The sequence below is a fragment of the Acartia tonsa genome, chromosome 5 (genome assembly GCF_053477335.1).
Source record: "Acartia tonsa isolate MP-2025a chromosome 5, ASM5347733v1, whole genome shotgun sequence".
NCBI classification, from domain to species: domain Eukaryota; kingdom Metazoa; phylum Arthropoda; class Copepoda; order Calanoida; family Acartiidae; genus Acartia; species Acartia tonsa.
Window position 1 is genome coordinate 19,960,637 of NC_137264.1, and position 14,275 is coordinate 19,974,911.

Here is a 14,275-nt window from a genome sequence, read left to right on the forward strand (position 1 = left end):
ATCATGCAATGTTAATAATTGATTTCCGGTTAAACCATTCCGTTAATGACAAACACGCCTTATAATTGGAAAAACCTGGCTTTTAAAAAAAATTGTAGGGGATTTAAATAAAATTAGCTTTGAATAGATTATTTAATAGAGATTGGGTTCACCTACCACACTTGAAAACAGCTTAAAACCTTCCAGGGATAAATATTAGCTTCCATTGAAACTAAAGAACTTTTAACCTAGCTGTTTTCGATATCTTACAGGACATTCAAAAATTAAAGTTTAATAGTAATGTTTAAAATTATTGATTAATCATACATTAACAAAAATTAATTAATTTCATTTTGAAATATTTGTATCCTGTCATATTAAATTCTTTATTTTACGGAAGTTTCAAATAGGCTCTAAGATAGTTTTGGGGTATTTCTTATTATAAATTAATGTATTGAGTAAGTTTTAGGCTGATTTCTGCAGCCATCTTCAGCCTTAGAAGAGAGAGCACCTAAATCCTAGGGGCATAACCATTTTTCTTTGTATAAAATTATCCCAATTTTTGCTAAAGTCTAACGCAAGATGGTTCATTATTGTTCAAAAAAGGTTGATGGACAAACCTTAAAGCCATTATTGTTAGGAAAATAGATCCAATGAATGGGCCCTACCTTTTAAAACTATATTTTACATATCAAAATGTATAATCATAATATCAAAGTTAATAAATTTATGATTAATTTTTTAGTAGCGAATCTACTCTATACTGTCCGAAATTCTGTCCTGTATATAGAAAAATAGTTTTAGATCCTGCTATTTCATCACAGGTACTTCTCCTACTAGGAATTTGTAACCCTTGCTTAACTTAACCTAACCTAAACTAACCATCACAAATACTTTTTACCAAAAGAGTTAGATTGTAGCCCATATGCGTTATGAAAGAATTAATGGATACATTAAAATTTTTATTAGTTACAGCAACTTTTAAAGTACTTATTATTTTCAAATTGACCATAAATTAGACACTGCTGGTGTGTACCAATCACCAAGATTTGATAAATTTTTATACCAACAAAAAAGATGAACTATTTACTGTTTAGGAAGCTTGTGTCAGTACAATTAACCCTCCTTTCCACACCTTGTTTTTCTTATAAAATTTGGGGACCAGTATCATTAAAAGTCCAATATCCTCTCCCTCTTTAGTTTTCTTTTTTAGGATTTTTCTTCAATGTTTTGCAGACTAATAATTCATTTAAATGGCATGAAACACTTTTTGTTGAAAATTCTTTTCACAAATTTTATGACTCTGTGAAGATTGGCCGAAAAAGACTTTTAAAGTAGCGTTCCCACAAAAAACTGAAAAAAAACCGGAAAAAAAGTGTATATAGTATAATTTTTTATCTAATCTAATTTATTTATGATTAAATTGAATCCAGGGGCGTGCAGTAGGGTGGCGGTGACACCCCACCTGAAAATTGAATTGGAAGGCCTGCCTCACCCTTTTTTTTTACCCCCAAATGGATTCACACTTTCCTGGTTCGCTGTGCACACCACTGATTATTTATCTAATGTTTCACTTATTAAGATAGAACATTTGAACAGAAGACTAATTTTTTACTGGAGGTGCGGGAAGTGGGCATTTAGCTATAATTAAAATCTTTACTGTAATGTATTATCACCTGTGGAGAAAGGTTGTATGAATGAAGGGGTCTCTAATGATGATACGACCATTTACAAACTATCAATAGACACATACAATAGATAGATAAATAGATTGTTGATGGTAGATAGAAAGATATTAAAAGAAATATATGTAAATAGATAAATATGATTATCGATGAAAAAATATGTAAAGATCTTCATGATATCTAAAAAACTGCGCTTTCCTGTAAAACAGTCAGAAAGAGTATAATGAAAAAATGACTATAGGTCCATATTTCTAAATAAATGCATACTATACTTACTTCAGGATTTTTTTTAATATCTCTAAAAAATATGGCAGTACTGATAGGCTTAAGTTGGGGTAAAGCATGTCGTTTGTTTCCAAAAACCTGAAAACATAGTTTTTGCTGAGACACCCTGTAGATAATTCTAAGACTCTTTCTGTACCATACGTACTTCATTTTTTGTACTTTTCATATTTCTCCTAAAGATTTAATAATTTAAAGTTTTTTCAATTCTTGTAGTTTTTTAAAGTTTGTAACTAGTATTCTGTTTTATCTAAAATTTTCTAGGAACTTTTTGCTGCACTTCTACTCTATAATTGTGATATGTTTGTACGTATGTCAGTGACTTCAAAAATTTTAGAAAATGAAAGGAAGTAGATGCAATCTAATGTATTTTTAAAAAATGTTGAGGGGGGTATAATAAGGGGACGTCTTGGACGTCTATAAGTTGATGAGTCTTATTTAACAATTTTGATAGGTGTACAGTAGAGTAAAGAAGATGACAATGACGATACTCTCCCCAAATATTATCAAGCAACTAATAACAAAATTTCCTAGTTTAAAAATTGGAAAGAAAATCAATTCATCAGTTTTTCCATACCTGGATGTTATGTCTGTCGTCTGTCTGTACGTTTGTATATTTGAGTGTGTGTGTGTGTGTGTGTGTGTGTGTGTGTGTGTCAACTTAAAAACTCCTCAAAGGTTTATAACCAATTAAAGGAGTAGGAAAATTAGAGGTGCCCAAACATTTCAACAATTAAAGTAAAAGCAAAAAGGTTTTAATTTCCAATACCTATTCTTCACCTTTTCTAATTTCTTGAATATTAATTTTAATTAAAATATAAGGCACTTAAAATGATATAAGTTAGATATAATATTAAGATATAACTTTAGTTTAAATGCAATATATCATTAAACGATAGGTTTTGAAAATAAAATTAATTTATAATTAATTGGATATTACACAAGATTTTAGCATTTTCTAATAAATTGGTACTTCCAACTGGCTAATATACCGATACCCCTTACTTATCCACCCCTTTTACTTCATTACCTCCCCTCCTACTGACCAATAAATAAAAGAACTATATTATCAACTTAATGTAACAACAAAATTTCCCCTGTCACAATATCCACGTTTATTATATCTATTTGAATAAGTTAAAGGATATAAGAGCTTTGTATGAAATAATAACGCTCCGAAGATTATTAAAGTCCCTCCACAGAATATGACGTCAAACGATAGAATAGCAAAAAAGGCCAGTATACACTTTAATTGTCCAATGGTAAAATTTATGCTGGCCTCTCATTGGTTATTCTACCGTATGACGTCATAATCTGTGAAGGGATTTTAATCATTTTCTAACGCTCCGTTTTACCATTAAATTGGGGATTTGTGGTCCACCTATTAATTATTGGGCTTTTACCAAAAGTTGTCTATAAAAACTAACTTTTTGTTGTTTATTTCATTCATATTACAAAATTATGAAAAAATCAAGTTTCAAATTCATGATCCAAACTTACCCCAAATGTTTTCAAGCTAATGAATGGAAGAAAACGAAATTTTAAAACTTTAATGAAACATCATTTCATAGTCAAATATTTTTTGTTTGGCTCTAAAGGACTTGGTTCTTTTCAATTTCTCCCCCCTCAAAAAATTGTTGTGTGAACCACACTCCTTTCTCCAAGTTGGCAAGAATATTTCATTAAGGTTCATTCTTCAAAATCTTTTCCACATAAAAGTGTGCTATTAATTCCGCAAAAAAGGCGCGAAAAAAGTCACAATAGCAAATATATAAGAGGAGATTGGGGATAGGGGTAGTTTGTAATGTTGTTATAATATGCAGTTCTAATTATATGATAATGTGATACGTTTGGCGTAAATGATTCCAGATAATTCAAAGACAGAATCAAATACTCTAATTTATAAAAATAAAATTGCTACAAAGTAGTATAGCAACTTAATAAGCTGACAAATTTTGTGATGAAAAACCAGTAAACTATAACATAGAAATAACAAATACCTACCATGAAAAGGTATAATATAAGTTTTTAATAAACTTTTTATTTTTAAACTAAGTTTCCCTCTCCTTGCTTTATAATAATAAATCAGGAAAATTGTCTAAAAGAAATTTTAATTGTCTATAAACGTTTTTTATCCTAAATTATTTCTTTTAAAATCACTTTATCTTTTTTGAGTAAATTCCCCTTTCAAAAGTGCTCTTTGAGCTCAAAGCGAGGCTGGCACCTTAACTGCTTTTTAGTGTGTGGTGTTTGGTATTAGTGCCCTATTATTATAGTAATTCATTAAGCTTAAAACTATTTAAGGAAGTTTTAAATTGTTCAGTGTACCTATATCTCCATACTTAATATCCAACCAAAGATAGAAAAGGCAGACAAACAATCAAACTTGTATTAAACTACGCTGAAAAACTAATTTAAGACTTTAATTTCAACCTTTTTTGGGCTGTGACATGTCTATGAAGTCAATTATCATCATCTCAGCAAATTTTGCACAAGAATAGAAGTGAAAATTAAAAAAAAGAAAATTTTGTTTTTAAATAAAATTTTTTTCTTTATTTATTTTCTGTTTGTTATTGTTAAATTCAAAGACATTTCATCACTGCGATTTTTTTTTGTAGAGATCTTTATCTTAAGACCGCCCTTTTTAAAATAAAAATGTTATTATTTATGACCAAGCTCTCTTGATGAAACTCATGAAAAAAAAACTCTTTAATTAGATAAAATGTAAATTAACTTATAGGAGGTGTTAATATGTATTTATATCTTATAGTTTATAATTACATTGTATTGGTCCTGGACAGGTTTTAGGCTATTTACAGTACGGATAGGGGTAATAGATTAATACCCTATGGAGATTGATATTTTTTTAAAGCAAATCTCTTATAGACAAGGACAGTGGTTTACAAAATAATTATGGGAGAGTAATATTTAACCTAAAAATACATCTTCAAGTTTTTTGATTAAAGCATTAAAGCAAGTATTGGTTATCACAATACTAAAAAAAATTAGCAGTTTATTTATTAAGAAAAGAAAAATGATTTTTGAACCATGAAAAAGGCTATTTTACTATAGAAAAAGGCTATAGAAATGAGTTCTTGAGTAGTTTCTTAAAGAAAATATACCTCTTCCCCCAATATCTAGAATCCTAACTTAAGGCAGAACTATTTAATGTTTGAATCAGTGTGCAGTGAAAGATATCTGCGGCGGTAGCTTACACGTAGCGCACACACTCGTCGCTGGAAGGTACAGTCTCGTCCGATGAGACAGGTTTGATTGGGAAGAAGATTATTTTAGCAGTATCGGAATATTTTCTAAATAAATAGGAAATTAGATTTAATCCTAATACATCTTAACATGCAACTATATACCTTTCATCTTATTTTTATATTTTTACTCTTTATTTACTGTGGTTGCAACCCTAGTTTCTAGGAGATTTTCTCCAGAAGAGAGGAAATAAATTTTCCATTTTTAAATTAAATTTTAAAAAAATCACGAAACCTTTCTCCATTAAAACCTCTACCTCTTCTACCAAATCAAATTCACAAAGTTATTATGCTAACGAATGAGAGATCGTGTTTATAAAGTTTTTGGGGCCAGTATAATTTTCAGTCAAATGTCCCTTCCTCACTGAAAGTGTTCCATTCGTTGTCTTAAAACTTTGCCTACAAAATAAAATCTTGCTTGTGCTGTAAAAACTAATAGTGTCCAAACTTTAAATCTACTTTGAGATCTATTGATTATAAAGACAAATTTTCCACTTTTTGCCTTTTTAACAAATAGATATAGTTGACTAATTGATATACTTGAAACCAGTTAATAAACAAGGAATGTATAGTAAATTTACATATAATATTTTTTAGAATTTTTATATTCAGGGATATTTATATTTAACCTTAAAATAATGATATTATTTATATTTTAGATTGTGGTGTGCTTGAACGTGGTTGGTTCAGATTTCTCCTCCTATAAGAACAGAGGATTTAGACAACAACAACAGAATACCAACAAAAGGTAGAGTTTTTATATAAGTATTCGTTTCCCTTACTGACTCATTGACTTACTCCCTCTACGAGAAATGTTGTATACCGCTATTTGAGTAGATGCTAATAATTCGCTTAGATTTAAAGCAATTAAAACATTTTAGATATTTTTAATGACAAACAGGTCCTATGTATAGAAAAGGTTTATTTTAAAAATGCTGATAAACTAAAATAATCATCATTATATATAAGTATACTCCAGCAAAAATATATATGTATAAAGGCCTTTAAATATTGTATAATTTTCTGCATAAATGTAATTTTAGCATGCTAAACTATTGTAAGATACAGAATATAGAAATCTCTTATTTTTATTGATAACAAAGTTAGAAGAAAAAGTGTTTTTCTTTATGTATCAGTTTCCGACAACTATTTAACAGGACGATACGTTTTACATCATTTTGATACCTCAATTTTTATTAGTTACAAATAATATCTTGTCACTTTCAGAAGATAAATTTTCTAACATTGTACCATCCCTAAATCTCTTATTGCTAATCTTAAGATAATATTTGTGATTAATCAGCATAACTTACTAATTACTTAATATGTTGTTTTTGTGCAAAAATACTTATATAGAAAAATTGTCATTAATAATTACTTATACTTGTTTCTTTGCTCTGAGCCCTTCCGGGCCTCACTCCCCCTGCTTTCCTATTTATTCTCTTGAACCATTTTCAATCTAAAACCTATGCACATTTTAAAAACTTAAGCAAGTGGTTTCTGAGATCTTACACGTACAAACTGACCAACATCTTGCTTCTTTAGTACAGAACTAAATTTTTGTTAATAATTTATAATATTCCTTCTAATATTACAGTCCCAATAAGAGAAGGAAATGTTTTTTGTTAAATCCGAAGCAATTTAGAGTTCTTTATAAAAAATAGCATCATACACTACAAATGACTAATGATAGGCCAGTATACATTTTATAATTGGTCAATTACAATGAATACTGGTCTATCGTTGGTCATTAGTATTGAATGACGTCATTTTTTGTGCCACTTTACGTTGTTCTATAGTTATTCTATTTTAAGACATTTCATTTCATTAGGCACTATAAGCTGCTTCTAAAAATCCCAATCAGACTGATAATTCAAATTGAAATGTAAATGTTATTTTTTTTATTTAGGTTGAATAAGAACTGTGACTACAATTGTGAACCAGGGGGTGGCTGCTCGGTAAGTTATGATAAATGACCAATTATTCTCATTAGTAGGCATAGTAATAAGAAGACTAAATATGAGAGTAAAATAGAACTGTATTTCCCTATCACAATGCTCTTGTGCCGACCCTGCCGACTCTCCATATTGGGTCTTTGAAATCAATGAATAGTGTCGGGAATATTAACACAGCGAAGTAGCAAAAACAATTTACTAGCAGACAAAAAGGTCATTGGAAAAGGAGGGGAGGAAGTTATTTGTATAAAAATCTATAACATAGATCTGTGGATTAAATAAGATATTTGTAAATTTTACATTTTTCAAGTGCTAACGCAGTCTCTCTTGGCCTGGGACATTGTAAAGGGTGGTGAATTCTTTATTTAGGGAGGGAATGGGGGGTGTGAATTTTATTTGATAAATGGATACTTTATATGATAGGGCCATATCGGTCCAGCAGTTAGCGAGATATTTCGAAACACACTTAAATGGACTCTGTCTCTTTTATATTTGTTAAGATTAAAAAATCATTTCAGTTATGACTAAGTTTTATAATTCATACCACTAAAAATGAAAAAGAAACCAAAAAGTGTAGATTATAAAAGGATACAAAGTATAATATATTCTAGCATAGTAGCTACCAACTAATTTAAATTTTGGTATTATCCCTATATCTTTAAAAACTTACAAACCACCAACGTTTTAAACTCCCGAGATGCCGATTTTTATATCTGCGGACAGCAATAAATAACTATTAGTAAAATAATAACGTCCAAGTAATCCAAATGTTATGATCAATTTCTGGCCAATAAGAGAGAAAATAATTATTTGATTTTTATGAAATTGTCTAAATTACGATAAAATACACGATTTTTTTCATGTGGATTAGAACCTATTCTTATAGAGTAAAAATCAATAGGATTCAAAGTAATAATGGAAAGAATTATAATCTTTGATATATGACTTGGTTGAATTATGGGGTTATGGAGTTTTTAATTGACGGTTTAAGGAATAGTGCCAAAATTTCTTGATGCAAATTTAATTTAAATTTCTGACGAAATCCCACACAAACATGTTTACACCATTTTCTTGAAGATTTTTAATTTGCTATTACAATTATGATACAATGTTACAGAATTTCATTAGATTTGACATTCATTTAATTTAATAATTTTATAAAGGGGTATGTAAATTATTTCACTCTTAAACTTAAAAATCAATTTTAATTTTATCAATCAGTAATTGTTCAGTATAAAAAAGTGTAAAAATCGTATGTGGCTCAAATAATGTCCAAGGGGGGGGGGGGAGGGGAGTAATTCCCCCCTCAAACTTTACAACCACTCCTTTATCCCCTCTTAAAATAAAAACAAAAACCACTCTCAAACCTTAGACCCCTCATTTTATCCCTTTTAATAAAAGCTTGTACGTCCTTGCTTGATTCTTCTACATTTTACTTAGACTAGCCTTAAATATACTACCATCAATTAACCAATAATTTAAAAAAAAGGGGGGTAGGGGTTGCTTTCTTCTTTGCAGTATATGAGATTTTGCATGAGGATTGGCAGGAGATTTCCACAAAAGGACTTGTTTATACTAGTACCAAAACAGCTTGAGATTAAGGTTGCCTATGCCATTTGTTGCATTAACTGTTACTATAGCTTATACAATAATGGATGTAGAATATACGTGGATATTATAATTGTCGTCAATTTATCTTGTTAACATGGAACTCGTTTATTGGTCAGTTTGTTCCTCAAGTAGGAAGGGAGGGGATTAGTGTAAATGGGGAGGAAGGGAAAATCGTTATTTTAGCCCGCTGTAGACTGCAAGTCAAGTTTCACTTTAAGTTTTAAGTTTTAGAGAACATAATAATATATACTTTTGTACAATGCAATACAATAATACATAACACCAAAGCTAGATAATCTAATAATTTCTGCAAGTATGTAAATTTTGTTACTTTGCAAATATGAGATTAGAATAAATAGGTAATAGCTTATTTTAATGATGTAACAGTATGATAAGTAAACACATGATGCTTAGTCCTGCGTAGATTCTTTGATTAGCGGTAACCTATACATATAAACTATTTAAATACATTACATTAGCAAACCTGAATTACAGATTAGCTACAGTTTTCTTTTGCCAGCTTGATTTAACATCTTGATGACAGGAGAGATTTTGTTTTAGAATTAGAAATTCATCTTGTGGATCATCTGATTATCTTATAAATTCAAATTTTAAAATTTAAAATTCCGAGATGGTAAGGCATGGGGCAATTGACAATAAATTAATTGAAAGTTATGATAACCCCTTTTGTAAAGCATTATTGACAGATTATAGATTGACAATTGGACGCTATTATTTTGTACAACCCAATCATTATTCAATCTATATTTCAGGTTAGATGGACAGGAATATCAAGAAGTGGATATACTTTAGGTAAACTTAATAGTAACAAAGCCCCTCTATGAGTTTATATGTCAGTCTCTACACAAGATATCACGTTTGTCATTTTAAATCTGAAATATTTTTATTACTTTGCTATCCGCAGAAAACTGCTTATAATATGATGCAATATATAACTATAATACAATTATCCAACTGATTTATTGGATGAACTTGCTTTAGTTAGATTACAAATCTATTTCTAGGTTACTGTCGACCCAATGGTGTGTGTATGGCCACACCTCCAGAATGTTACAAGTGTAACCAGTACTGCAAATATCACAGGTGAGACACGGATGGATTATATTGAGCAATAGTAAATCCAATTGAAAACGTTATATCTGATATGATATGATATGACTAGCGGCTTCGCCCCTAGCCTCTAAGGGCTTTGCCCCAAGAGGTATATTCCACCTCAGGGCCAGTAGTATATGACCTGAAGAGTAGAATCCGATCGGTTCAGTGGTTACCGAGATCTTAAGGGACAGACGGATGGACAGACGGACAGACAGACAGACACACATACAGACATCGTTCTACTTTGTATTTTAGATAATGATATTCCATATTTCCAAAACAGCAGGACATTAATAAAGTTTACACACATATTAAACTATTAGAGGACTCTAATGGCATTTGAGATGAGAAAGGGGGGGGGGCGAAGTTGAAGTGTTACATTCCCCCAAAATAGTTATAAACTTTCCTTGGACCTAGACTAAAAAGCTGCAGTTTGTAAAGGAGAGCCATACTGTTTGTATAAATACAACTATAATTAATTAACCAACACTTCCAAAACTTAGGAATTCCCCGCCGCGACCAGAGCCAGTGACGGGAATCATTGAGGCGGTTGTTGCAGAAGAAGACGAAGACGACTTTAATCTGGAAAACTTTTTCCCCGGCCCTCCCGCACCTCCACCTTCCATGCCAGGGACTAATACTTTTTTTATTAGAATATGTCATATAAGAAAAAACAAAACAATTTAGACAATAAAATTATTGCTATATTAGACATCAAAAGACACCAAATAATAAATATTGAAATAGTTTGGTAACCCGAAACCAAGTTAGTTCTGCCCGGGTAACCAAGAATCTGCTAATTTTACCCCCTTCACAACTTAAAAAAACAAAAACAAATTATATAATCTATAAAAACATCTTATTTCTTCAATGGAGAGTATTATCCTTATTTTCCAATAAATTTAAGTATTGAATTTTCTTGTAGGACCTCCTGCTCCACCTACATCGACTCCTGAGCCACCTGCCCCACCTCCGGTAGTTGAAATAACAACACCCAGGTATAATTTCACTCTTGGATTTGACAAGTAATTGCATAGATCTTTTGAGTTTTTTTCCCTACCATTTCCATAAGTATTTCAAAATTTTAATGAAAAATCAGTGTTAAGTGTTGGAAATAACTGAATTTATTTTTATATTTTTCTATAATCATAATTTAATTTGCAAATTCTTACAGACCTCGTCCAACACCTGCTACTCAACCAACTCCTCCACCCCGCCCAATTATAATTACCCCAGCACCTACCCCCCGTCCAACTCCACCACCCCAACCAATCACCCAACGGCCTGTGGTGGTGACCCAGCGCCCTACTCCGCCTCCCCGCCCTGTTGTGGTTACAACATCACGCCCCCAGCCTCCACCTCGACCAATTACTGGAGTTGTTCTGCCACCAAGTCCTCCTCCACCTCCACCCAGGCCTATTACAAGACCTAATCCCAGGTAAAAAATTGGTCAGTAGCCTATAAGTGCCCAGTTAAGCACTGATAACCCCCCCACCCTCCTAGCACTTTTAAAAAGTAGTGGAATGGAAGGGGGGGGGGAGATGAGGAAAGTTTTTTTCTATGCCTTGCGATGCGAGGCTACCCAGTACACAGTATAACCTAACCTAAGCTGACCCAAAGTAATACTTAAATTATGGAATAATTAATCCACTCCACTAATTTGAATTTACTTCAAAATAAGGGGAAATGGAGGGGGGGGGGGTATCAGTGCTCAAGAGAGTACTTTGTGTAAAAGTAACATAAATTGTTTGAGAATATATTATATCTGTGTTTTTTTTTGTCTATTTTGATCTCATCTCATTTTATGTTGACTTTCACCCATTAAATTTAACTTTTATTATGCATTTAACTATTTACCTTTATTATAGACCTGTGCGACCACGACCACAACCTCGCCCCCGCCCAAGGCCAAGGCCCCGCCCCCAACCAACCACAGAGCTGCCCATCAACAGATTTCTAGTCGCTCTGTCAAGGAAGATCAATTCCAAAGTCAGGTTCTTTAATCAGTTCATGAGAACCTTTCCTTTGGTAGGTGGAAAATAATTTTGTTCACAATTTGAAGTTCAATTCTTTAAAAATATTTTAATGCACGTATTAGGTAATATAAATAAGATTTTAATGCAATAGCAATTGTGTACCTAGTTTCATATCAACTAAAGTTACCAGTAACTTCAAATCTTACATTTGTTACCATTAAAAAGGCCTAGTTACCATAGTATTAATGTTACCATCTTAAGTTACCAAGGCATTATAAAGCATTAAGCATTGATTTGTAACCCAAGTCTTCCTAAATTATTATGTCTAATAGTAGATATAAAGTTTTATGAATAAAAGGGGCCATAGGAAAAGAGTACACATGAAGCCATTAGTAGGCTAAATTATTTTAACAACCCCGTATTTAATGTTACGTAGTTTTGATTTAAGCAAAGTGTTCGATATAAGAACCATTTAAAAAGCTTTTTGAGGTTTTGTTGCTTAAAAAGTTAAAATTTAGTAAAACAATGATCAATAAGGGATGTGGCAATGAACAATAATTCTATAGCCTTCTCAAATAAGATAAAGATTTTTGGTGGAAATGTTAGGACTCTATTACTATGTTTATCCAATTCTGGTGGATGCTTAGTCTGAAAGATTTCTAAAGTGTCATTCTTTACTTTAAAGAATACACACAACAAAAGTTTGTAACATTAAGGCTTTTTATATCTTTTTCATGAAATGGCCCCTTATATAATGAAAATTTAATATAATGTAATTTGTAGACGTTTTATTATTTGCTACAAATTGTAATTTTAATGTAATATTGTAACCATTGTAATATTGTAATCTTTAAATACTGTAATATTGTAATTATTGTAAAACCATGTAGAAACATTTATTACTGTAATTGTAATTGTGAATTATGTAATTTTAAAGCCAAGAAATCGTTTAAATATTAAAATAGATTTGATTAGTGTATTTTTTATTATTAAATCGTTTAAATATCAAAATAAATTTGATTATTGTATTTTTTAATATTAAAATTTAAACAAGGACACACTTGAACAAACAAATGCAAAATCCCACTCACAACAAGGATGACAACATCCATAAAAGCGAAGCACTGAAACGGTAGGACAAACGGACATTAATACTTGTATAGTGTCAGCACTGAATAATCAGAATATAAAAGTATAAGAGTCGAAGCAAAATTGTAAGTAAATTTGATAAAAAAAAACTGCCTGATACTGGATAATGTTTATGGACATACTTACATTTTTAGGACTTGGTTATAGAGTTGCTTCGCTTATAATATTGTACTTTGTTGTCCCAGGAATCAATATACCAAAAATCAGATCAATCGGATAATTAAATCACATAAAGATTTGTTGTTAAAAAAGTAGAAAAGTCAACATGTTTAAAATGGACGTACGGACATTCTGGTAATGATTATAGAGTTGCTACGCTTTCTAAATCGTACCTAACTATTAGAGGAATCACCATGCAAAGTTTGAAATCGATAGGACAATTCTAACATGCCTAAATTAACGAAAAAAAGCTATCTATCTCGGACGGACGGACCGACCCTAATTATAGAAAAGCTTCGCTTTAAAAAATACATGTCTTTATCACTTTCAAAAGGAAATATTTAAATTACAATTATAAAAATCTTTTTAAAAATCTGTCTATGAAGGAGAGCAGGGCAGCCGGGTTTTCAGCCGCGTAGCAGGTAATTTAAATTACAATAATAATTCTACAACAAAAACTTAAATCTAAGTAGAAACAATTGTGGTATCCGCCGAGGATAAATGGCAGACACCGGAGTTCAATTAGACTACGGCAGTGTGAACAGACGTGGACACCTTACTATAGAGAAGCTACGCTTCTCTAACAATCACTAAATAACAAACAGCATCTATTTCAGTTGTCCCTTTATTGAAGGTCTAAGGATTACTAAAGCTATATACAACAAACAATAGTTACACAGATAGGAATAAATAATCATAAATAAAAGCAATATAATACATATACAATAGTCAGTTTGGGCAATAATGATCCCCCATCCCTGGGAAGGGTGGGGGGAATTAACAATGCAGCTTAACCATAATAAGGCTGTCAGATTCAATCATTAATTTTAGGCATAGGGAGGGGGTCGGCAGACCCCTTCCCCAGGACTCGGGGGAGGGCCGTTGGCCCTTCCCCGAACCCCGGTCAGGGGTGCCATAGGCATGGCTCACGGTTGCCGAATACCACAACTCTCCCCTCGGAAGGCTGGGAGGGAGCCTCCCTGCCAGACTTCCGACAGTGGTTGAGGCCTTCGGTCCGCTCCTTAGGGCTAAGATATATACAAATGATAATGATTCAATGGAATCCTAGTGGTGATTTTCAGGGCTGATGGGCTCCCAAC

The 14,275-nt window shown here is 31.8% G+C and overlaps 2 protein-coding genes across 2 annotated transcripts in view; one reads left to right on the top strand and one right to left on the bottom strand.

Moving 5' to 3' along the window:
* LOC145320048 (uncharacterized) overlaps positions 1 to 12,886 on the top strand; it is a 53,772-nt gene extending 40,886 nt beyond the window's left edge. Inside the window, exons 2-9 of the mRNA XM_080162488.1 lie at positions 5,869 to 5,957; positions 7,119 to 7,167; positions 9,549 to 9,588; positions 9,801 to 9,879; positions 10,395 to 10,549; positions 10,799 to 10,889; positions 11,066 to 11,329; positions 11,760 to 12,886. Coding sequence (XP_080018614.1) covers positions 5,869 to 5,957; positions 7,119 to 7,167; positions 9,549 to 9,588; positions 9,801 to 9,879; positions 10,395 to 10,549; positions 10,799 to 10,889; positions 11,066 to 11,329; positions 11,760 to 11,934 — 942 coding nt within the window. The 3' untranslated portion in view covers positions 11,935 to 12,886. The remainder of the gene's footprint in view (positions 1 to 5,868; positions 5,958 to 7,118; positions 7,168 to 9,548; positions 9,589 to 9,800; positions 9,880 to 10,394; positions 10,550 to 10,798; positions 10,890 to 11,065; positions 11,330 to 11,759) is intronic.
* The window catches only part of Hel25E (ATP-dependent RNA helicase 25E), a 356,959-nt gene that overhangs the window by 148,897 nt on the left and 193,787 nt on the right, over positions 1 to 14,275 (bottom strand). The window lies entirely within an intron of this gene.